This window comes from Taudactylus pleione, unplaced genomic scaffold (genome assembly GCF_031769625.1).
Source record: "Taudactylus pleione unplaced genomic scaffold, aTauple2 ptg000316l, whole genome shotgun sequence".
In the NCBI taxonomy this organism is placed as follows: domain Eukaryota; kingdom Metazoa; phylum Chordata; class Amphibia; order Anura; family Myobatrachidae; genus Taudactylus; species Taudactylus pleione.
In genome coordinates this window covers 8528616-8555366 of record NW_028284717.1, presented here as the reverse complement: position 1 = coordinate 8555366, position 26751 = coordinate 8528616, and the positions used below count along the sequence as shown (strand labels likewise).

Genomic DNA, 26751 nt, shown 5'->3' with positions numbered 1-26751 from the left:
TACTGAGACGTCGGAGCCACTTTCTCTGCGTACACGACGCGACACTCCCCGTTACTTCCCACAAATGCTCCCTGACTGTCAATCACACCGCGAGTAGATTGTCACTGCAAGCGACAACGATAATGTACCTTGACGCATGCTCAGTGAGACTCAGACGCATGCGCAGATTGAGGAATCTATAACTCAACTGCGTACAAACATCGGAGTAGCGAGTATCTCTGAATCCGGCCCTTTCATCTGCAATGTGCTGTCAATTCAGACGTTTCACTTGCTGTATTATCATACAAAGCAGATACAATGATTACAGTCGATGCCATTGGAAACTCTTTTTGTTTTTGTTTTTTTTCTGGTAAAGATTTCAAAATCAACTTTAGTTTCCGTCGGGTAACAATTTCCTTCTGGAAGTAAGTAGAACATTACATTCTTTATGGGGGACCTGCATCTCTTCATGTGATACATCAAACAAATCACCAATAACTCATTTATCATCCTTGCTTTTGAACTAAAACGTTCTTTGAGCAATACTCTGATTTGAGATAGAACCCTACAAAAGGAGAGGATGAAGGTGTCTAATGTGTATTCCAGAGGCAAATACTCAGAATGACGCAAACATTCCTACTTTCCACATTCTGAGCTATCGCCAGATGTTAGATTATACCCCTAAAAACATTTCTTGATATTTACTAGAGATGAGCGGTGCGGTTTTGCTGCAAAACAAATATACCCAAACTTTGTGGTGCTGAGTCGAACTGAGGGTCAACAAGGATCCCTATTGCGATTACGCATGCAATCGGCTGATTGTTGCACGAACACTCCACTGTGATTGGGACTGCGATCGCAGTGACTATGCAGACCAATCGTAGAGTGATTGACAGGAAGTACAGTTTGGGGGTGGTCAGCAAAATGCAGGCGTGCCAGTGCCTTTGAACGTCGTTACATTAGCCACTCCGATGCCATACGCAGCTTGGGCTTTCACTGTGTACGATGAGGTTAGCAATTCCTGAGTAAGGTCAGACCTTGTGCAAGGGTGTGTGAGGCTCCGATTGTACTCGATGTTACCGATGGTTTTGCAGACTTGCTAAGTAATACGGATGTGTGTGAGGTAAGGGGGGCATCCTTGTGTTAGACTGCGTATGGCATTGCGATTGCAATCATTAGCATATCTTCGCAGTGAGACTGCGTGCGTAATCGCTATTGTGACCGCAATAGCGATCCTTGCTGAATCAGGGCCTGAGGCCCAGATCGGATCTCTTCAGGGATCCGAGTAGTACCAAGTGACTCTAGTATTATCGCCATGTTAGGAACTCGGAACTAAAAAACGGATCTCATGTCATTTAGATTATATTTTAGTCCCTCCCTCGTGATTTCAGGTGCTGTCAGGTAGTTGATATGAAGTGAATGCTATGGATGTTAATAATACTATAGAAACAAAAACAGCTCAAAGTTACATGATTTTAGCTATTTTTATACATTTTTAAAGGAATACAAAACCAAAACACTTGAGGGTGGTTTTACTAAAACAAAAACCAAAACACAAATATGATTTTGAACTAAAAAAACATGGGGCTCTGCGCACATCTCTAATATTAACTAGCATCATATAAAATTATAAATAAGTGGTCAAGGAGTCAGGATTGCAGAGGAAACCATGTTGTTCTTGCTATAGTCTACACTGTGTTAATGCTATAGATGTACACAACACAAATTATACACATATGGGTGCATTTATTAGACTTGCTGCACAGCGAAAAAGTGAAAGGCCTGCTGTAACTCATAGCAACCAATGTGATCATTATTTATTTATTTTTTTTCCTGAGATGGACTCGAAAAGTGACGTGAATCTGAAAGGCTGATATGAAATAAAGTATTTTTTTGTTTCTGCGTCCCTATGAAATGCTGATACAAGTTTATCAACCCTGACTAATTTCATCTGTTCATTTGCACAAGTCTCAAGGTTTACTTTTTTCCTAAAGTCCTAATTTCAGTGGAACTGTCCTGATTTCAGTGGAACTGTCCTGATTTCAGTGGAACTGTCCAGATTTGAGGGCTTTGTGTCACTGTTGCAATGGAGACTGCAGTTGGAAAGATATTTGCAGGATCTGGACTGGAGGCAGATAAGGGGCAGCATAGTGCTATTCTGCCTGTGGGCGTTGCCACCCATCCTATAATGTAGACATGCTTCCCCTTTATGTGGCTCTGTCCTAATCCACAGACAAAGACATTGGGCCTGATTCAGAGCCGCTCGCAGCTCGATGTTTATGTTCTGCGCATGCGCCGCGTCTGGCATACGCATGCACGAGCCCCGTCGAGCGACTGAACTTCAGTCGCTCCGGGGCTCGCTACAAGACAGGGCGGCTGTTGATGGAGAGTGACAGCTCGCCCCGTTTTGTAGGCGGATAGGGGGGGTGGTTGCACAAACGCAGGCGTTCCCTTAGGAACGGCTGCCGTTTGTGGGAGGACGTACTGACATCACTAGTGATGTCAGTAGTGGACTTCCTGCTCTATTACAGCAGGGAGTCCACTCATGCTTGCAGCAGCCCAGACCCTACCCCAGGGTCTCGTAGCAAGCCCGATGGTCGCGATAATCGCGACGGTCTCCAGCCCACTCGCACAAGCTGTGGGTGGACACCCACAGCTTTACGAGCGGCCTGGAGACAAAAAAAAAAAACCACCCACAGACTCTGCGAGCTGCCTGCAGCAGCGAGCGGGTCTGAATCAGGCCCATAGATGCAAAGTGCAAGTTTTATATTATAGTTTGGTGTATGTGGGTAAATTGGGGGCAATTTATGGTCCTCTCCCATAATGTTGACATGTTCAAAATATCACACCCCTTTGCCATGGGTGACGGGGATGGGGAGTCTGCAAAGCTAAAGACGCACGGCCACACCCCAACAGAAGACAGCTTTGCCCCTTTAAGTACTACAAAAGATTTATGGAGAGGTCCAAAATTGCCCCCACGTTGTGGTCATGCATCCTTCGTGCCAGGGCCTGACATTTTTCATGGTGGCCACCATAGTGCTGGAACAGAAATATAAAACACGTGGTAGAGAAATAAGGGATTTGTGATTTGCAAATGCTGCTACATGCGAGATATAATATGATACATTGTTATGAAATGATCTGAAAGATAGAACATGTTTGGCACAGGGAAGTGGCTGCTTCCTCAACTGCTACTGGATTATTGTGACTTTTGTTTATGTGCCCTCACAGTATACCACTATCCCTTCAGGAAATGTTTCTATACTGTATGCCTCAGTTTTAAATGAAACATTTCACTTTGCAGTGTGCGCTGTGACAATATTGTGAGTTCCTGCTATGGTGCATGCCTCCCATGACTACATCTGATTATATCTGTTGATTTAATCCTAAAGTTGCACTGTAGTTATTTGTCAGTGAAGGAACATTCACCAAACTTTTCTACAAAAGGCTATTCCTTTATAGGGGAGGTGATTTGATAGGTTACGAATACTTAAAGAGGTTGACTACGTGCAAATTATTTTAATACAGGGGGGGAGATGTACTAAGACTTGAAAATTGATAAACGTGGAGAGTGATAAAGTACCAACCGATCAGCTCCTAACTGTCACTTTACAGGCTATGTTTGAATATTGGCAGTTAGGAGCTGATTGGTTGTAACTTTATCACACTCCATTTTATCACTTTTCAAGGCTTAGTACATCTCCCCCAGTATGCATTCCTGTCGGCAACGTTCCCTTTGTCTACATAGCTTCCGTCACAGACATATATATAGTATGAGGTGTTTGATTTTTATATCTTGGTTTCCCTTGTGCTCTCTGGGAGAATGTTGGTGTCATATTGTGGGGCAAGCTGCAAAAAAGATAAATGGTTAATCCTTATAATATAAATACACGGCCGAAAGCACAATATAAAGCCAGAAAGATAAATTATAGTATTTAGTATAAGTTACAAGATGGTATATCAAGCAATAAAGTCGCATGAAAGTGGAAATCTCTTTAAATATGTCTTGAAGCTGCAGTGCAGTTTGACAAAGAAGTGCTAGTACCTCAGAAGTTTCATGTATTTATCATTACTTTCATTCGTCCACTTCTACCGGGAGGGGGTGCAGGTTTTTCATGGTCGGTCAGCGACTACTCACCGTTCCCTGTAAAGAAAGTTGCCGTGTTACACTCTCCCCATATACACAGGCCCAGACCAAGCATTAGGCAAATAGGCCAGTGCCCAAAGGTGGCTAAAAATGAAAGACACAATTACAAAAAGCAAGTACATGACTATCAATGGTGTCTGACAGCAGTTAGCAAACAATGGTGGAGTAGGAAACAATGGGGGGAAGGGTTGGGGGAAGGGAACAGTCCAAAGTACCATTCTTGTGATAGCTTATACTCTTCAAGGGAGTGGTTTAGTGGGAGTATGAGGGGGTGTGACATTGGGTGAGGTAGGTTGGGAGGTGTGGACATGGAGGGTTCAGGCAGAGGTATGGATGGCTTTCATGAACACATGAAGTTTGAGGGAGCATTTGAGCAATGGAGGAAGGGGTAGAGCCTGATAGGGTGAGTGAGAGCATTCCATAGATAAAGAACAGTGCAGGAGAAGTCTTGAAGTCAGGTATGTGAAGTAGTTATCAGAGGCGAGGAGAGGCAGTGGTTCCATGCGGAGCAGAGAGGGTGGGAGGGCATTTGGAGGGAGAAGAGGTTGGAGATGTAAAGGGAAGAGGACAAGACAAGGGAGGGACTCATGTGATGAGTTTGAATTGGATTCTATAGTTGATAGGGAAGCAGTAGAGTTATTGGCAGATGAATGAGAACAATCATACTACAGCACTAAGGACGGGTTGATGAGGAGACAGGAGGGTGATGGGGATGCCAAGTAGGAGAAAGTTGCAATAGTTGAGACAAGAGATGATAAGAGTGAATGGATAAGTGTTTTGGTAGCATGCTGAAAGAGGAAGAGTCTCATTCTAGCCATATTCCGGAGAGGACACAGCAGTAGTTGAAGAGGGACTGGATATGAGGAATAAAGGAGAGGCAGAAGTCAACATTGGATTGAGGAACTGAGGGAGAGGTGGGGATGAGGAGTGGAGACTCCAGAGGGATGGAAGACAAAGAGTTTGGTTTAGAATATATGTACAGTAGCTCAAGAAACTATTGGGCCATCCATAAGAGGATGAGACAGTAGGATCACTAAACCTAAGCATAAGTTACTTCATAGCAGAGAGCTATTAATAGCGTTCATAAATATATCAGTGCTTAAATGCTCAAAATTGCAGAATGACTCTGTTTGGGTCTTTTAGGCAGACACTGTGTGAATCCCCTGTACAACTGCTGTAAAGAGCGAGCAAGGAAACCTCCAATCATTGCACTGTTTGCAAAACAAGATTTGTAGTGTCCCTTCAATCTGCAGTTGGATTAACTCAGCCCTGACTTTCACAGAGCTGATATAATAGGTCATCTCTCAATGCTAATAGAAAGCTTGTGAATGCCCAGATAATTCTCAACAATTGTTATTATTGCCGTGCAAACCAAAATCCTTTCCGCTTTCAGTATTAGCCTTTATTTTCCTTAAATAATTCAAATGTGATTAAAAGAAATTCCTTTGTCCTACATCTAGCGGAGAGAGGGAACAACACATTGAAAGAACTAAGAGCTAAAGGGGAGGTGAGACTAATCAAGGATAAAAGTGAAGCTGTGTCTCATTATTCATCTCTTAATGACAGATAGCAGAAAGCTGCAATGTTTCGATAAATGCATCTTGTAGACTTGTACTGTCCAACAGCCGGATTCCTTGTGAATTGAAACAGAGGGCTGAACTGAGCACCATAATGAAAATGCTAATTCTGCATGATTAATATCTTGTTCCTTTTTTTTTGTCAACATGCATATTAAATAACTTTCTTTGGAGTTTAATTGTAACTTGTAGTTCCTGTATCCTCCTGGGAAAACCTGGGAAATAGCTGAACGTCAACAATCTGATTGGAATTATTATTCATAGAGTTCTTTTACATTTATTTTTTTGGCTTTTTTTGTACTTGATTATATTTATGCTGTTTTCCAATCAGTTTTATTACATGAAGCTTGGCTTCTGCTGTAGCCGTTTTCAATGTTTCCAATGGGAATGCATGTCACGGCAACAAAGGAGAGTGTACTGGTTTAAGAGGGCTTGCAACTGTTTTTGGGACGATTAGCAAATTGATGGTCACTTGACACAAGGTTGTGAGGTTGCGTGACAACGCATTTTATTGGTTTCTAAGTAGTTCAAGCTGAAGTAGGGATTTCTCCTGTATGACAGTGTTCCAGAAATGTTGCTACTTAACCATATTACCGATGTAAAATATAAATGGTAATTGCTTGCCTGGAAGCTTGCAATTAGTGACATGCAGAGAGGAAAGACTGTTACAACGGTGCTGCAATATCTCATTTACATTTAAAGAAAAATTGCAATATTGAAAAAAATATATAAAGTTATTTTTGTTTGTATTATAATTCTAATAATAATAATAATAATAATAATAATAATAATAAAAATAATAATAAAATGTTTAGCATATTTTATAGCAGTGTTGACACCAGTTATAATCACACAATTGTACCATTATTATTATTATTATTCTTGAATTGTGAGGTACCATAGTGCTCCGGAGTGCCGGACAGTAGGAATAAGAGACAATAAAATGGACAAAGTACAAACAAATAAATACATGAAAACAAAGGGTAGGTGAATTTAGGGTATCAGTGACGTGCGGTGAGGTATCAGAGCCATATGTACAGGTACATATATGAACCCGAGGGTTCATGTGGGCATTTTACAAAGGTGCAGCAGTATATAGTGCTGAACATTTGGTGAGTTTTGATCAGGGATGTGCGGCAAAGGTAGAGGTGAGGCAGTGCCTCGCCTGCCATACACTTTTTACTCCAGAGTTTTGACTATAAAAATTATTAGAATAATACAAAGACATTTATAATATTTTCTTATCATTTTTATAGTCATAACTTCGGAGTATAATAGGAAAGGCTCTGCTAACCTGCCTCACCTGACCACACATCACTGTAGGGTATGCAGTATGTGAAGTGATTGTCTAAGATTTGAAGGCTCCGGAAGAGTCTAACTGATTTCCACCCAAATCCTGTTCCCCTACTAACTTGTCCCCCTTACGCTGATGTCGTTAAACCAATGCAGTGCAGCAGCAGGCGCATTCTCCAGAGCTGTTGTATTCCCAGACTTGGCAATCTATGGTTCTGTTAAATGGTGGGACGGTAGGTTAGTGGTGAAACATTGTGCTGCCCCCCCATCTGTATATCCTGCATTTACTTCCCATCTGTATGTCCTGTATAGTGCTGCCCCCCCCCCCTTCTATATGTCCTACATTGTGCTGTCTAGCCTGTCTGTGTGATCTGTATTATGCGCTCTCCAAGGCTTAGTGCATCTATGCCTATGGGCAGGGCCGCAACTAAGGGGGGGCTAGAGGTGCACGTGCACCGGGTGCCAGAATGCAGGGAGTGAAAAAGGGCTGACTCATGGTGGCTTGAGGGCTGCAGATTCAGAAAACGGACATCCAAAAATGGCCGCCGCCGAGGAGGAGACAGATGCTAGAGGTCCTTACTGGACTTCTAGTGTCTGTCTCCTCCTTGGCGGTGGCCATTTTTGGATGGCCGTTTTCAGCAGATTCCATGCGGACACTAGATTGTCTCTATTGTCTGTTAGGCCAGCGCAATGCACACAGCGTTCCCGGAAGTGCCGGGAGAAGATGCTGAAAGCTGCATCTTCTCTTGTGAAACCCCCTGGCAAGGAGCATGAAACTTCCTGGCAAGGAGCATGAAACCCCCTGGCAACGAGCATGAAACCCCCTGGCAACGAGCATGTAACCCCTGGCACCAAGCATAAACCCCATAGCAACGAGCATGAAACCCCCTGGCAACGAGCATGTAACCCCTGGCAACGAGCATAAACCCCATAGCAACGAGCATGAAACACCCCTGGCATCGAGCATGTAACCCCTGGTAATGAGCATAAAACCCCTGACAACGAGCAGGTAATTTAAAAGTAATTACAAGCCATACTGTGGGGCATAAAATGGTGTCGGGCAAATATGTAAGTGGCACTTTGGTAATATGCATTACAGTGTGTGGCATAATGTGTAATGGGCATTATGGTGTGTGGAATAATGCAAGTCACTATACCAGGGACGTTTGACGTGCACTGCCTTATAAGGGAGCAAGAACAAAATCCAGATACGTGAAGTAAGGGGGCGCAAAATTGCTACCTTGCACCGGGTGACAGATATCCTAGTTTTGGCCCTGTTATGGGACCTATTCATCATACCTAAAATGGCTCATTAACATTGTGCTATTTAAGTTAACGGGCCATTTATCATCATGGGTCCGGTAGGACCACCTGATATTCAGCAAACTCAGAAAAACTTAATATTTTTTGGATTTTGCCTGCGAGAACAAACTCTTCTCGTCGCCCCTGTTCTTCATATGGGAAGTAGTTCCGGGGATGCGGAGAGGGATCTGTTCACCTCCTCACTGCGGCTTTGCGCATGCGTGACCTCAGGTCAAGCCGGCGACGGGGACAGGTAAGTAACGCCTAGTCGCGGGGACACAGCTGCTTTTCGGTGCAGCTGTCCCCAAACCTTAACAATAATGAATTGCTCCAGTGATAAGTATCCCCCGCCGCGAGGTGGATACTTAATCATACGGCCCCCGATGTTGAATAGGCCGCTCAATCTTGTATTGTCCCCTCCCTCTATGTCTTGTATTGTCGCTCCCTCCCCCTCCGCTTTCTATGCCCTGTTCTGTCCTTTGTCTTTATAAGGTACTATGCAGTCAGTCAAAGGGACATGATCTCAATATTATATTATATGAAAACAAACTATAATTCAAAATAACTAATATTGCATAGTAATGTATATAGTCAAACACCATCACTATAAGTGGTTTAATTGAGGAGGGGGCCTGTGTGACGTCTCTGAGGGGGTCTTTCTCCTCTATCCCCGACCATGAGTCGCTCTAACACTATTCCAGAGGCTACTGTGTTTCGGGGAAACTAGTGCCAGCTTCCCAGTGATTTCTCCACTGCGCAGATCTCTGAAAAAAATGGCGGCAGCATCATTTTATCTGTGATTTCTGAGGCACTGGCGGAGAAGTGTAGTCTAAGGGGTATATTTACTAAAGTGCAGGTTTTTAGAAGTGGAGATGTTGCCTATAGCAACCATTAAGATTCTAGAAGGTGCTAGTTAAATGATAAGTAGAATCTGATTGGTTGCTATGGGCAACATCTCCACTTCTAAAAACAGGCACTTTAGTAAATATAGTAAATATACATCTAAGGGTGCAGAGTATGCAGGGTGAGATCACACCCTGCACCCATTATAGATACACCCATGACAATCAGATAAATCAGATAAAATACAAGTGGACATGCTCTGCTGTTAGGTCTCATAATATAATAAATGATGAATACTGTACATTCCTAAAAGCTCTTATTGTGATTTCATTTTGAATTACCAGACACTCAGCAAGAAATATACAGGTTGAGTCTCCCATATACGGATTTTTATTTACCATGACTGAGATAGTAAAACCTTTGTTTTTTGATGGTTTAATGTACACAAACTTTGTCTGAAGCACAAAATTCTTAAAAATATTGTATAAAATCACCTTCAGGCTTTGTGTATATTGTATATATGAAACATAAATGCATTCTGTGTGTAGATTTGGGTCCCATTCCCAATATATTTCAGTATGATATGCAAAATTTTCAAAATACGGAATATTCCGATATCCAAAATACTCCTGGTCCCAAGCATTTTGGATATGGGAGACTCATCCTGTATATTTAATTATGTACCAATGTTACAGATAATGTGCATATACAATATTTGGGAATGGCTGATTATGGCTGGAAATTGGTATCCTGTTTATATTGCCAAGAAAATAATAACTATAATAATTAGGAGCACAATGTTGGGTTCCAGATGGGATGAGGTGTAAAGGTGGAGAGGAGCACCCGTGTGATAGCAACCAAAGGCAGCAAATTAAATAATGCAGAATAAAGAATGTCACAGCTTCAAGGCTACGAAGAACCTTGTGCGGAGCAGTGTTCTGCCATACACCATTTAATAGACAATGCATTCTGCTTCAATACTTTTTTTTTTTCCTCCTTTCTTTCAAAGCAATATTATCACGAGTGTCCATATGACAAATGAGCCCATTGTGTTATCTGCGTACAGGTCTCCATTGCTTGCGCTTTTGTCCCTGGCATCTTCAGTATCGCTGTAATTGAAATGAACCAATTAATGAGTAGCAAAATGGCTATCCAGAGCCACCATGTTTTGTAACACAGAGGGCAGCAGTCTAAGTCACGTACGGAATAAATGCATTTTGTAGGCCGCTGCGAGGGCGCGATTAGCCTAACTGTGGAAGACAATTGCGGAGGCATCTGCTTTGTTCATTTTGAGAGAAAATTTACCAGATGGAGGCTGAAGATTTAAGTGATTAGAAGGTAGTAGATAGGAATACAAATTGGATTAAAAGAAATTAGATTGATATAAATCGAATTGAGTCACAACAGTTTGTGTTGTTCATACCAAGGGCCAGTGGATTATGGGAGAGGCAGATGCTTCAATGAGATAGGAATTAATGTGGCTTTGACAGTCCATCTGGGAAGGGCTGAATATCGAGTACGTCCCTAATCTCTCTCTCCATTTATCAATGCCATAATGTTAATTAGTACTTCATTCATTAAGTTACTTACAGAGGGAAAGAAACCTCACCCTCAGTATCGCTCTGCTCAAGAAATTGTTATACTGCCAAGAAATGAAAATCCCTCTTTAACGTGAGCTCGCTACAGTTGATTGCAGTTATGGAGCTCTGTCATTTCCTCCTAGCTTGTGACCATCCTGGAAAATCTATTCCTTTTTTTTTGTTTGGCAACATATTTGCCATCATAAATTGTTTGGAATATGACAGCTTGCATTGATCTCTAAATCACATTATCCTAGTGGTGCAAGGACTAAGTTGGGTTTATACAATTTTAATCCTGGAACAGAACGTTGCTTGTTTTATGACTTTCACATTAAAGATGGGTAAGAGTTACAGAGCCCCTCCCTTGCTTGCTACAGAACGGTTTGTCTTCAGAAAGATTTATTTTATCACTGGCAAAATATACTCTGGTTAATTTTCAATTTACTTTCATACATATGTTCAGATAAACACGTGTGGTTGAATTATTCTGTGCAGTAAAACTCATTTTTATGCATATTGTTTCATATATTGATATAAACGGGTGCTGCCACTTCCGTTGTTTTGCTGAGATATAAATGCCTATCATTCATTGCACTGTAGGGGTATTTACTATTAGCAACCACATTATTTATACCATAGCAACCAATTATTAACTTTCATGGTATTGGTGCAGAGTAGGTAGATGAAAGCAGCTGTCTGATTGGCTGCTGTAAGTTACTACTAGTTTCCGTCTGTTTGAACTAAGTGCCTGATTCAGAGCCGGACGCTATTTGCGCTTGCTCGTTCAGAAAAAAAAGGGGTGGCTATTCAAATGAACCGTTCGCTCTTTGCGGTCTGTTCACGCCTCTATCTCTGAACGAGCGAACAAAACTTGCGGTCGTTTTTTGGGAAACTACGCCCCCTGGCCACTCGCATCCTATGTAATGTCCGCTATTTATTTGATTAATCGAGTATATCGACCAGCGTATGAACTGCTCGCTATTCTTGTGGTTGGTTTTTCCTACCGCAATCTTGCGAGCAGTTCTGACTATAAAATAACCCAGTGAAGTGGTCAATGACGCTGCTGTATTAATTATGCACACCCATAAAACGCCCGTTTTGACCTTTAAGCACGCCTGCGTTTGGATCTCCACTCCCCGTTTTCAAGCACCTTCCCCTGTTACCACCCACATACGCCTCCTCCTGTCACTCAAAATAGCAGGCATTCACTATTTAGCGAACAAACGATTTTCGGCCGCACTGACTGGTTCGCGCATGTGTATTACGATCCGTACGCATGCGCAGTTGTGCAAACATCGCTGGGAACGAACGAGCGTCCGCTTACGAGCGGCTCTGAATCAGGCCCTAAGTATCTTCAGAGAAGACATCACTCCCGATTGATTCACAATCAAGAGACATATAAACAGATATTTTTCAGAATAAGTAATAGTTAAATGTAATTTCTCTTAAAGCTGCAGTACCATATAGGAAAATATTTTCATACAGATGCAACCTTACACATCTTTCCAGGAGTCGCACCAAAAAGTCCCTCTCAGCACACCAAGACTCTGCTAGCGCCAGGTGTCTTTGTTGCGTCTTGTGTTGCTGAAAGTGCATCGAAGTCGCAATGAGATGTGACTAGGACGCACCAGCAAACTGTGAAGTTTAATTTGATATGTAACACTGTATACGAAGTGCTATAATGTAGTGGCCGCAGCTTTTTACATTCCATGTTCCGTTGTGCTTCATATACAGACTCAGGTACACACAGATATACAAGTGTCACATATCACATTAATCAGCACAGTATGCTGGTGCATCCGCAGTGTGACTTAGACACATTTTTTGGAAATAAAAAGATAACTGAAGCTAGCAGAGTTGCACAGGACCTGAAAGCTTACTCATGCCAGGCAAGTTGCACTGCGCGGCATATTGAGGCTAGATGTATGAGGAAACATCTGTAAATGGAACTAACGCATAGTTTAATATGCATTGCAGGTGGATACCGCAAAGAGAGGGTATCCAACTCAACCTTCTAATATGACTACCCACCTGTATGGGTGATGACCAGCCCCCTTTAGGGTGGTACAGTTAACTAAACAGTCAACAAAAGTGAGTGCACCCAAAATGTAATAATTGCACCTGAGTGGATGACCTGCCGCTCTTTTGACATGCAAAAAAAAACAACCACCACAAATCAAAGAGGCTTTGGCCCAACAGCCGGAGCCTTATATAAGTTACACATAAGCCACACCCACTAAAACTTCACAGGCTACCGAAAAACACCTGACCTACCATAGGACTCCGCCCACAGACGCGAGGTTTAATTTACCTCAGTCTCATGGCAATCCATTGTTTTTACGACTTTAATGATTGTCCGGGAGAGCTACCCAAATTCAGGATGAAAATATGCAGTCCACCCTTATAAAGGACTTTACAGATACGCACTGCATATATTTATTCCAGTTTACACATAGAAAAAACAACCTGAAAACTAGAATACACCATACACAACATAAGCATTTTTTCTTAATATAAGAGTTTGCTGTTTTAGGTACTATACTCAAAGTAAAATAATTGTGAATATCCCATTTTAAAGTGTTTATCAGACAGTACTGCCTTTCTTACTCCTATACTTGATTTAAGTGTTACCCTCTCAGATGATGCTTGCTATTTTGTATAAGATGACATGAAGAAACATTCTGAAGTCTATACCCATTCATTCTTGCGCATTTTCCGTGTGGACGTTCATTAAATCACAGCCTTATCTAGGTCATGGAATAATAAAGTGAATTGTTGCAGTGTTGAAGCCAGAGCGCGTCATGCTGATAGCTGTGGAGAGCACTAAATTTAGAAGTTATTCTTCTTACATAGCTTCATTATGTCTAAAGGAATGACTAATAGGGATGTTACCCAAGTTCTAGTTAAAGCAAATTTAAAAATAAAAATCATCCAAGACAACAGAGAATAAAGAACCCATTAGTTATACAAAGGACAGGAGATTGGTGATACTCCGGCCTCCTCCAGCCCTCACTGGGCCTGATTCATTGTTGCACGCAAACCCAACGGTGTACGTACAACACAGATTGCGAGAGACCTGCGATTGACATGCTGCGGCCGTTTGTGGGGCGGGGAGTGGGTGGGGCTAACCTCTGTTCTAGAAAACGTGGGGTCGCATTGCCCCCATTTTTTGGGAGTGCTGAGGCCAGGGTTTGCGTCTTCCTGAAATGATAGATTAGTGTGGATCAGTGCACATAACTTATTTAGATTTTAGCAAGACATTACTACAGTATCACACAGTCAATCCATTTAAAAAAAAAAGTAATTGGATGTGACTCAAAGTTAGTGGAAGGCCTTACCCATGGAGTTGATTGGTCCTGGGTCCTCTTTTGATCAGTATATTGGTTATTGAAACTACGTTTCTCTATAACAGAATATGTCTATTTGCAGGTAATAAAAGAAAGGAATTTTATCACTCATTTCTTATTCAGAGGAAATAGAGCAATGGACTGGGTGGAATCTTACATCTAATCTAACGCATCAAAATGTAAAATAATGCATGTGGGTCCAGCAGCGCAAGCAGGGGGGGTTTCTGAGTACCGAGAACAAGGGCAAATGCAGGATTTTTCCAGGGGGGTTTCCACACACAGACATATATACATACACATACATACTGTACATATATACACACACATATAAATATATGTACACACATAGCTTACACACAAATACATATGTCACAAATACATTACACTTACCTTGCAGCAGCTGCGGGGACGGGACCTGGCAGGCTGGCAGCATGTCATTAGGCTCCTCCCCCTAGCGGCAAAATGCTGAGATTCGCGGGTCAAATGAGAGAGGGCGGAGCCAAATGACTCTATTCTAATAGAATCGTGTCATATTGGCTCCGTCTCCTCATTATTAACCCGTGTATCTCGAAATTTTGCCACGAGGGGGGTGGGACTTAATAACATGGTGTCTGCTCTCAAAGCTGTCAGGGGGGGTTTCTCAACTCATACAGTAACATAACTCACAAATGTATGTATGTATTGCTATTGTCTTAGACGTACGCACGTAAAGTATTTACTGTGGGCTTCCTTTAAAAAAAAAAAAAAAAGTGAAAAATGTGATATTTTTTTAATAAAATAAAAAGGGAAAAATTACTTTGTTTGAATAAATAAAGGATTTTTACAGTTCTAACTGCTAGCGCTAGGAATCTAGCCACTGTCCATGGGAAATAGGACATGCTTGCCAGAGAGCCCCAATGAAAGCTACTACACACTATACGAAGTGATAGCTTTAACCAGTGCTGTAACTAGGGGTGGGGGCCGGTCCATTGCCCAAGGCACAGGGCCCTGGAGGTGGCACCGTTGCTACCCCACAACACCTGCATTTGGCTTGCAGGGTGCCTTGAACACCAACCTGCAGCCATTAGCGCTGCTGCATAAATGCCACACTCCAGCCAAGCAGCCTGTAAGGCCTAAGGACAACCGGGCAGTGCTCTACTTCCTAGTGACGGCAGTCCTGCCTCCCACATGACGCCATGTGTTGGGGAACACGGCCAGCCCAGGGTATCATGGAGCCCTGCTCAGGCGCTGGCTTTCTCCAAGGGAGGAATTTGTAAATAGGAAAAACCAGTGTAAACACCTATTTTCGCCGGAGAATAATAAATAGGCCAGAAAGACCGAAAATTACCCTAAAAAAACCCCCCATCAACTAAAATAAACACGTTATAAAAGGGCAGACTGGAGGATTGTTATAAATAATAAAAGCGTAGCGAGATTAAGGATACATTATTTGAACCTAGAACATTTTCATGAGTTCACTAAATAAAAGTGCGTGCTATAAGTTAAAACCCTCCCTACATGTTTCTACAGCATATACCATAAAACGCCCTGAGTTCAGGGCTTTATACCTACACCCCCCCCCTATAGAACTCCCTCTCCCTGTAGAACTTTTCCAGCTACAATATACAAACTTATCCGTCCTCTGACAGGTTCATTGCATCAACGTATTTCTTTAACACATTGTTTATACGTATTAATTAAAAGAGAACCTCATTGTGTAGCTTACCAGGAAATATATACAGTATGTGTAAATGTCCTCTTTGTTGAAGATGGAAAGCTCTGAACAAGTGAAGTGTTGGCACGGTTTCACACTTGGACACCCAGAAGGCATGGAGCCTAATTGTGGCTGTACCAGCTAGAGGGGCAGGACACCATCTTGCAGTCTGACATGAGTGTTTTACAGAGGGGGGGGAGAGAGAGAAAGAGAGAGAGAGAGAGAGAGAGAGAGAGAGAGAGAGAGAGAGAGAGAGAGAGAGAGACGCTGCCTTGGTAAGGGAAAGCAACATACGGCATTTTGTATACTGAATTTACTGGAGGGAAAAGCAGGGTCCTTGATGTGCAGTGAGTATGCTAAATGAAGAGAATCTCTGAATCATTATTCAATCAGCTATACAACTTTTGAACAGTAACAGATGCTGAGCTGGAATTGTTACTGTGAATTCATTGTTATTAAATTCTGATTATGGATTACAGGCTCCTTAAGAGATACAGATTGTGTCCATCAATAACAAGCCAAGTTGTGAAGAACATATGGAAGTTCATTCTAAAGTTTATGCTATTAAGTCTAATTTATCCAAATAAATAATTTGTTGTGCGTCTGTCGGGTATCCTTAATTCACTCATTGCTCATAGGATTCCAGAACCATAGATTCCAAGATACAAAGATGAAAGGGATGAATACAACTCCCACCTGTGCTTTCACTGGCACATATGTTGGACTTTAATGTATCCCCCACTGGCAACGTAGTGAAAGTATCTATTGGACGGCGTGAACCAATATCTGGGAGAATGCAGCCTGACCATTCCCATACCTCAGTGATGCCACTAGATCCCAGTCACCTGATGGGCCAGTAATGTTCCAACCCATAAAATAAGTGTTGTGCAAGTAACATTCTAAGCATTCCTACCATCATATCTCCCATGATGAGCAATGGGGTGCGATGAGTGCCCAAGCCCCCTTTTTGTGCATGGTTGTACCCAGCTCCTACCTGTAATTCCTGGGGTAGTCTGCTGGCCTGAATTGGATGAGGAGGATCTTCATCCCGCACCTGCGCACAAATCAACAAGCAGACTTCAAGGGACTGCCTTGGCTGCCGCCCCTAGAAGTCAGATTAGGCATTCAAAGCCCCCCTCCCCCTGGGGCTGCTTGTCTAGCTGTGATTAGCATGGGAAGCCACTGTCAGGCTGTCACTGGAATGGCGGAGGCTGGTAAAATCCACCACTGTTGGTACCATAACACCAACCCGTCCCTACCTCCTCTCAGCGCCTCTTCTAATGTGATCACTCAGAGCCAATGATACTGCCAGTGTATAGTCCACCAATCGCATTCGCAGAAGGCCAGATTATACTTCACGCAGTCATGTAAAAAAAAGTACATTGTTACAAATTCCACACAGTTAACTGTGGCCCTGATTCAGAGCCGGACGCTCATTAAGAGCGCTCGCTCTGAATCAGGGCGTTTTTTTGTTGTTGTTGTTGCTGCCTCCTGGCCGCTCGCTAAGCGGTGGGTGACCACCCACAGCTTTTTCGAGCGGCCAGGTGATGGTCGTGATGGTCGCGACCATTGGGGCTTGCGACGAGACCCTTGTGGTAGGGTGTCGTCCGTCGCAAGCCCCAGAGAGCTTCCTGCTCTAATAGAGCAGGAAGCTCTTCACTGACATCACTGGTGATGTCAGTGGTGCCTCCCACAAACGGCAGGCATTCCTTCGGGAACGCCTCCGTTTGTGTAGCCACCCCCCCTCCCTGTCTACATAACGGGGCGAGCTGTTGATCAACAGCGACAGCCGCCCCTTTTGTAGTGAGTCCCAGAGCGAGAGAATTTCTCTCTCGCTCCGGGGCTTGCGCATGCGCACAGTGCGCGCCGCGCATGCGCAGTACCCCACCATGGACCCCGCGTGCGAGCGCTATGCGCTCGCGAGCGGGTCTGAATCAGGCCCTGTGTGTAGTTTGTATATTGGGTGCATGGGTTTCTTCCCAGAATTAAAACATATGCTGGTAGTTAATTGGTAATATATGTGTGCTATAGAAATAAATAAATAAAAAATAACTGTATATTACAATGTTTGTTCAGATGTATGTTTAATGTGGATTTGTGCTTAGCTGTCAGGTGCTCTTTAAATGCAAATTTGTTTGTATTTTTCTCGAGGACATCGCTTTCCTTATCCCTTTCCAATTTTTTTTTTATCCAACAAAATGTATCTTACTTGACGCTACTGATGTCCCTAATGTATTTTATATTTCTGACATTTAAAATCGCTTCATAATTCTGTGGCATTATCAATACCACGGCTTAAAATGTATTCCTTTTAGGATAGAGAGAACCAAATTGTAGCATTATGTATATCCATTTGGTGTTCAATTCATTATTTAGTCATACTGCCTTTTACACCGTGTGACAGCTAGGAAATGGAAATTTAAAGAGACACTCAATTATTTTAAAGAGAAAAACTACTATCAATTCAAAAGAGGAGCATTACCATTTAAATGGAGGTGAGGAAGTGGGGAAGCGCTGAACTGAGGTGAATACCGTATCCACTAGGCTGGTGAACTGGTAAATACCCCCACTTTCAATTATGCCACACCATAGGAAATGCATCTACTTTAGCTCAGTACATTGACTACACGTCCGTACGCCTCTCAGTCTGTGCAGTGGAATGTCTCCCTTCTCTGATTGTGCAGTTCTGGATGACTTCATATAAACAGCTCGGAAATGTGTAAAATCAAGGAATGTTATATATGGGTCACGTTTCCTTTTTGGTGTTTTATTTTAAGCAGGAACTGTATCGGAGCAGGAAGTTTGCATTACAGAAGTATCTTTCATTTTAATAGGAGTTAACAGAAAATGCAGGTGCACACTCTAAGCACTAAGAACTTGAAGTAAGAGCAACAGTCCCTAGCGATGAGGATGAAGTACGACAGCAGTCATCCTGAAGCAAAACGTATAACTGAGGCCTTGACTGCTATGTTGGTGTTAGACGTGCGTCCGGTATCCGCCATTAGTGCAGTGGGATTTAGACAATTGATGGAGGTAGTGTGTCCCCGGTTCCAAATCCCGTCTAGATTTCACCTGCATCCTCAAAGCAGCAGTGACAAGCGTGCGTCTGTCTGTTAAAGGATGGTGTAACCCTCAAAGTGCGCTCCACAAACAATAAAAATATTCTTCTTTTTTTTTCTGTCTTTGTGAAATGTGTGGTCTGTAGCCGCACCTGCATCCTTAAAGCAGCAGCGACAAGCGTGCGTCTGTCTGTTAAAGGGTGATGACACCCTCAAAGTGTGCTACACAAACAATAAAAACATTGTTCTTTTTTTTTCTGTCTTTGTGAATTGTGTGGGCTGTAGCCGCACTTGCATCCTCAAAGCAGCAGCGACAAGCGTGCGTCTGTCTGTTAAAGGGTGGTGACACCCTCAAAGTGTGCTACACAAACAATAAAAATATTCTTCTTTTTTCTGTCTTTGTGAATTGTGTGGGCTGTAACCGCACTTGCATCCTCAAAGCAGCAGCGACAAGCGTGCGTCTGTCTGTTAAAGGGTGGTGACACCCTCAAAGTGTGCTACACAAACTATAAAAATATTCTTCTTTTTTCTGTCTTTGTGAATTGTGTGGGCTGTAGCCGCACTTGCATCCTCAAAGCAGCAGCGACAAGCGTGCGTCTGTCTGTTAAAGGGTGGTGACACCCTCAAAGTGTGCTACACAAACAATAAAAATATTCTTCTTTTTCCTGTCTTTGTGAATTGTGTGGGCTGTAGCCGCACTTGCATCCTCAAAGCAGCAGCGACAAGCGTGCGTCTGTCTGTTAAAGGGTGGTGTAACCCTCAAAGTGCTCCAAAAAATAAAAAACTATTTTTTTAATGTGTTTGTGACTTGTGTGCGATGTAGCCGCACGTGCATCAACATAGTAGCAGCGCCAAGCGTGCGCCTGTGTCATAAGTCAAGGGCTGGTTTGGACATCTGGTCCGGACTGAAGGACGTGCCAACAATTTCTGACAAGTCTACTGTCACTGCATATGATACTGTCCTCAAAGCAGCAGCGACAAGCGTGCGTCTGTCTGTTAAAGGGTGGTGACACCCTCAAAGTGTGCTACACAAACAATAAAAATATTGTTCTTTTTTTTTCTGTCTTTGTGAATTGTGTGGGCTGTAGCCGCACTTGCCTCCTCAAAGCAGCAGCGACAAGCGTGCGTCTGTCTGTTAAAGGGTGGTGTAACTCTCAAAGTGCTCCAAAAAATAAAAAACTATTTTTTTATGTGTTTGTGACTTGTGTGCGATGTAGCCGCACTTGCATCCTCAAAGCAGCAGCGACAAGCGTGTGTCTGTCTGTTAAAGGGTGGTGACACCCTCAAAGTGTGCTACACAAACAATAAAAATATTGTTCTTTTTTTTTCTGTCTTTGTGAATTGTGTGGGCTGTAGCCGCACTTGCATCCTCAAAGCAGCAGCGACAAGCGTGCGTCTGTCTGTTAAAGGGTGGTGTAACTCTCAAAGTGCTCCAAAAAATAAAAAACTATTTTTTTAATGTGTTTGTGACTTGTGTGCGATGTAGCCGCACTTGCATCCTCAAAGCAGCAGCGACAAGCGTGTGTCTGTCTGTTAAAGGGTGGTGACACCCTCAAAGTGTGCTACACAAACAATAAAAATATTCTTCTTTTTTTTTCTGTCTTTGTGAATTGTGTGGGCTGTAGCCGCACTTGCATCCTCAAAGCAGCAGCGACAAGCGTGCGTCTGTCTGTTAAAGGGTGGTGTAACCCTCAAAGTGCGCTCCACAAACAATAAAAATATTCTTCTTTTTTTTTCTGTCTTTGTGAATTGTGTGGGCTGTAGCCGCACTTGCATCCTCAAAGCAGCAGCGACAAGCGTGCGTCTGTCTGTTAAAGGATTACATCGGTGACAGCATCCAAGTAAGCATGTCAGACAGTCCGTACCTGTACTGGCAGGAAAAAGAAGTAATTTGGAGGTCCCTGTACAAACTGGCTCTATTTTACCTGAGTTGCCCCCCCTCCAGTGTGTACTCCGAAAGAGTGTTTAGTGCAGCCGGGAACCTTGTCAGCGAAAGGCGTAGGAGGTTGCTTCCACAAAATGTGGAGAAGATGATGTTCATAAAATGAATTATCAACTCTTCCAGGGAGACCAGCCTCCAGAACGTACAGAGGGACCTGTGGTTGTGGATTCCAGCGGGGACGAATTAATACTCTGTGAGGATGAGGATGTACACAACACTGAAGAGGGTGAGGAATCGGTGGATGAGGAGGATGAGGACGACATCTTGCCTCCGTAGAGCCAGTTTGTGCAGGGACAGATTAATTGCCAGCTTGTTTTGTGGGGGCCCAAACGAACCAATCATTTCAGCCACAGTCGTGTGGCAGACCCTGGCGCTGAAATGTTTGGTTTGTTAAAGTGTGCATGTCCTGTTTATACAACAAAAGGGTGGGTGGGAGGGCCCAAGGACAATTCCATCTTGCACCTCTTTTTTTTCTTTGCATTATGTATAGTTTGGGGCCTAGTTTTTCAAACTGCCATCCTGTCTGCCACTGCAGTGCCACTCCTAGATGGACCACGTGTTTGTGCCGCCCACTCGTATCTCTTAACATAGTCATCCAGCTACCTCGCTACATAAAAACACTATTGTGAGGTGTGAGGTGTTCAGAATAGACTGGAAATGAGTGGAAATTAAGGTTATTGAGGTTAATAATAGCATAGGAGCAGAAAAACCCACAAATTCTGTGATTTTAGCTGTTTTTATGCTTTTTTTCAAAAAAATACAGATCCAAAACACAAAACCCAGAACCCAAAACACGGAAGGGTGGTTTTGGCAAAACCAATCCAGATCCAAAACACGAAGAAAGATCCAGATCCAAAACCAAAACACAAAACACGAAAAGTGGCCGGTGCACACCCCTATTTTAAACCCTGAGGTTGAGATGGGAGTCTCACCCTTCCATTTGAGATATAAGTGATTGTGGGATCTATTTACTAAGCCTTGGATGGAGATAAAGTGAACGGAGATAAAGTACCAGCCAATTAGCTCCTAACTGCCATGTCACAGGCTGTGGTTGAAAAATGACAGTTAGGAGCTGGTTGACTGGTACTTTATCTCCATCCAAGGCTTAGTAAATACTGTAGACCCGTATGTGATTCTGTTTTTCCCTGGTGACTAGGTAGCCTATGGTGAGTGAAGGGTGGAGTTATGTAGTGTTAATAGGGGATTGACAGATTACATTATTCATCTTGTCTTCTGGAAATTCCCTCCCTCCCTATTGTAATTCTTCTTTGTGTGTTGATTTATCGTTTTTTGGTGGCGGAAAGAACGTATGCTGTTTGTGTATATGGTGTTTTATATTAAGTTGGGTGCACTCTCACCATAAATGATGATGTGCTAGGCCATTATTGTACTAGCCGGGAATTGGACTCCGCCTGTCTGGGCTTGCTTTTTTGATTGGGGGTGAGTTGAACCCCATTGTAACTTGCTGTAAGCAAATTATTGTCTTGTTTACCGGTTATTTTTCTTTTGTCCACCACCATACTAGCCATATCAGTTATGTGTTGCAATACTAGCTCTTTATTAAAAAATGAGTTTACCGTTCAAATGTATAAACTGTGTTAGCAGCCATTTTGTGGGTGAACTAAGTTGTTTGAGAATGCAGCCTATGAAATAATTAGAAACTAGAAACATCACTGAGGCGTGAGGTATTTTGTGTCTGAAAAATGTATGGACACCCTATAGGTCCATGTGAGTGAGGTAAAATATTCATCACAGGCTCCACGTTCTATTTGCGAAAATGTAAAAATAAAATATACTCTCTCTCTCTCTATATATATATATATATATATATATAACATATACATATTCAATTCATACACACGCACAAACACAGTGTGCATGTGTGTATATATGTAGATATACAGTATGTAGATATCTCTCTCTCTCTATATATATATATATGTATATATGTATATATAATTATATATATATATATATATAATATATATATATATATATATATATATATATATATATATATATATATATATATATAGTACAGTCGATGACTGGCTCTCCATTTTTAAACAATCAGGTACCTGAGTGCCCTCCCAGAGTTGCAGCCGCAGCCTCATAAAACAATTGCCAGCATGAGCAGCACTGTCTGGCTTCTTCACATAATAAGTCACACTGCACAACACAGCACACGCTGTCTATGGCATAATCAGCGTGTGCTGTGTAACTTATTATGTGAAAAAGACGAGGAGTGTCGCCCATGATGGCAATTACATGTATATTACATTATTTCAGTGCCAATACATTTATTAAAGTTATACAGAAGGATATCATGAATAGCTAAATAAAAAGACAGTGTTGGTGTATTATTGATGACAGATGGCAGACTACAACAAGCTATGCTTTGCAGGGAATCTTGCAAGCATTGGTGCAGTTCAGCAATAATTAGAGCAAGTTATGGTCCCCCAGGCTGGCCTTCCTGGACCTGTATAGCAGCTGGGTTCTTAATACAGGAAAAGGAGACATTTTGGAGACTCAGTGAACTCTATTAATTGGATAGCCGGTTATTGTTGCTCAGTAACCTGTTTGAGGATTGGTCTGGAACTCAGAGCCTGTACGGTGGGAAGGAGATGCACTCACCATCTAACAACCATCTGTTTAGTCAAATAAACAAGGAATGGTAGGGTAGTACCTGCTATTTTCATGCATTGTTGCTCTACTTCCCATGTTCCCAGTTTATTTGACTGAACAGATGGTTATTAGACGGAGGACGCCTCTCCTTCCTACCTGACAGGCTCTGAGTCCCGTCCCAGTCCTCAAACAGTTTACTGAGCAACAATAACTCGCTAGCCAATTAGCGGAGCCCATTGAGTTCCCAACACGAACATTGGGAAATGTAGATTACAATAAGAATTCATGGAAATTTCTACAACTGTTCCGTAAAAATAATCCTCATTTGGCCGAAAAATGTTTAATCTTTTGCCAAAAGGATTTGATCTTAAATATTTCCAGTCTTACCCCATGACCACACCACACAGCAGAATTGTACTGTCGTGGTCCAAGTTATACTTGTAGACTGCAAATTCTATAGAATGCTAAAGTAGAAATAGTGTTCAGAATGGCAAAGCAAAAGGGGAACTCTAAGGTTTCATCAAGAGTTTTGTGTTTCTGAAGAACTCTTCTGATGCAAATCTTGATTTGTGAGCAATTTCACCCTGAAAAGTCTTTAACACATTAAAGATTGAAAGTTAAACAGTGCCGGTAGCTAAACTTGCCAAACGTTCCCATAGTTTGTAATACTTGATGTATATAATATTGTATAATAAATAAACTTGTACTGTATGCTTCATATATACAATTCAGGAATAATGTATTTTGCTATATGTGTGAATATTGTCGTGTTACCTGTATTGATCTGTGAGGGTCTTTGGGGGGAAAAAAAAATATTGAACTATTTTTTTTTTTCCATCCTCTTTTAGGATCTCGACTCCGCCAGGAAGATTTTCCTCCTCGGATAGTTGAACATCCTTCGGATGTGATAGTTTCGAAAGGAGAGCCAACCACATTAAACTGTAAAGCTGAAGGCAGACCGGTACCCACAATAGAATGGTACAAGGACCTGGAGAGAGTGGAGACTGATAAAGATGACCCCCGTTCCCACCGTATGCTCCTCCCCAGCGGATCTTTATTTTTCCTACGCATTGTTCATGGGCGTCGGAGTAAGCCTGATGAGGGAAGTTATGTGTGCGTCGCACGGAATTATCTCGGGGAAGCCATGAGTCGGAATGCATCACTGGAAGTTGCTTGTAAGTGAACACGTTCATTTTGCAGCTGTGCAATACATAGCAGCATGCCTACAATATGAGTATTTGGCTATAAAAGCTGGTGTTTCTTTTGTAAATAATCTCTCCACTTAGCAGATAGTTAGACACTGTGGGGGAGATCTATCAAACCTTGGAGAAAGAAAGAGTGAAGCAGTTGCCCAAAGCATCCATATCGGCTTATAGCTGTTATTTCAAAGACTGTGCTAGGTAAATGACAGTTACTGTAGCAGCTGATTGGTTGTACTGTGCCACATCTCCACCTTATCTCTCTCCATGGCTTGATACATCTCCCCCTTGTCTATTTTACAAATGATTAGTAACTTCCATATTTAAAAATGAGTCAACTGTAACTTGAAAAAATATCTCTTTGTAAATGACAGTAAATCAATGATGAAATATCAAATCTATTATATGTATAGTTAGCACAATATAGCATTTATGGAAAATATAGTTAGTAGATTATTTGTAATTAACAAAATCTTAAAACTATCACAAGACTACGTTACCAACCGAGTCATTGCGACAACGGCCGCACTTGACGGCAGCCCAAATTCGCATAAAAGTGCTCGTAGCCCCATAGGGCTCTGAGCAAAAATTATGCAAATTCGGAGAGGACCGCGAGGGGTGTGGGATGCAGTGCAGTTACCGGAGTTTTAACGCTGTGGCAATGGCAACCCGCACCCTTTGTAATCAATTGGATGGACCCCTTAAAATCTAATCCACTTGTTGTTACTGATAGAAAGTGACCTGTTTGTTGTTTTTATTTGACTAGCATGCACCAGACAAGGGCTAGGCAACACGTGGCACACCAGCTGCTATGGAATTACAAATCCCAGCCTCCCCTGCAACAGTTTTGCTTTTAATGCATGCTAAAACTGTGACAGTGCATGCTGGGATGTGTAGTTCCACAGCAGCTGGAGTGCCACACATTGCCCACCCCTGCTCTAGACTATTGAAAGCACACAGCCTATGTTATAGTAAACATCTATCTATATATACACCATGTTGTTAGATAAGTCTTATAATGTTGCAATACTCTTTGTTGCTTTTGATCATTTGCAGTTATGTATACATTTTGTCTTTTGTGTTTTTTTTGTAAATTGAGTTTAAATATACAAAAGTTGTCAAGTTTATGTTATGCCAAATAACTGGCTTTATATATTACTGCATGGGGTACTATATACAGCCTTTTTACATTATTAATATATTTAAGAGTATTTGCAGTGCATTTAATCCAAGTCATGTTCACGATCATGTACCTGGACAACGGAAATGTATCCCAGTGTTTTGGAATTTTTCATTTATTGTTGTGAAACCACACTTACTGCATAATGAAACCATTGTTGCCACTGTCTCATATGAACTATTGAACGGAGTTCTACGTGTATTTTGCAATTTAAATTGGTACTGAACAAATACAAACATTATCCTAGCACTCTCCCATTGATCTTACAGCCTCTATTAGCAAAGAGGACCAGCACATAATCTGTTTGAAGGTCATGAGTGAAGCGCCAGCCACTGTAAAAAAGCATGTGAAATAAAAGTGCAGGTTAGATATTTCAACGAATAGATCACAGAACATTATTTAAAACCGTCGCACTATGTCTGTAATAGTCACAGGGACCCAGAAAGAAAGACTGCTTTGCCGTGCAATGTCCTTTGAAGCATAGCTGACTGAATTCTTCAATTGAGCCCTTTGGGGATTCTGAGCACAGACCTTCATCCGACACAATAACAGCTAGCTTTAGTTGAGGTTTAATATCGTGAGTTTAACATTCGTAATATAAATCTGTTTTGTTTTATTATTTTTTTTGTTTAATATATTTATATTGATAGATATTGATTTATATATTGATTTTGGCTTTTCACACGGTCAAAACACAAAAAATAAAAATCAATAGAATTTTTATAGGCGTATCTATGCTGATTTTTATTTCTGAAACATATTTTTTCTTTGTCATCCATTGTGACTTTAAATATTTTATTGCTTTTAGACAAACTTTTTTTTTTTTTTTAAGATATGTTAGTGTAGAATTTACCTTAATGCCATAATTATATATTTTATTTGTGTATTAAGTTTGGAAGGATGTCGAAGTGTGCAATAAAACCAAATTATTTTGAAATAGTTCATCAAATGGCAATTTTTTTTTATTTTGTTGTTTTTCTTTTTT

General features: G+C 41.9%; 1 protein-coding gene across 14 annotated transcripts in view; it reads left to right on the top strand.

Moving 5' to 3' along the window:
- Positions 1 to 26751, top strand: part of ROBO2 (roundabout guidance receptor 2) — a 503588-nt gene that overhangs the window by 31307 nt on the left and 445530 nt on the right. For all 14 annotated transcript variants that reach the window (XM_088442746.1, XM_088442748.1, XM_088442744.1 and 11 more), the window contains exon 2: positions 24236 to 24562. In XM_088442746.1, the coding sequence (XP_088298872.1) occupies positions 24236 to 24562 (327 nt within the window). The remainder of the gene's footprint in view (positions 1 to 24235; positions 24563 to 26751) is intronic.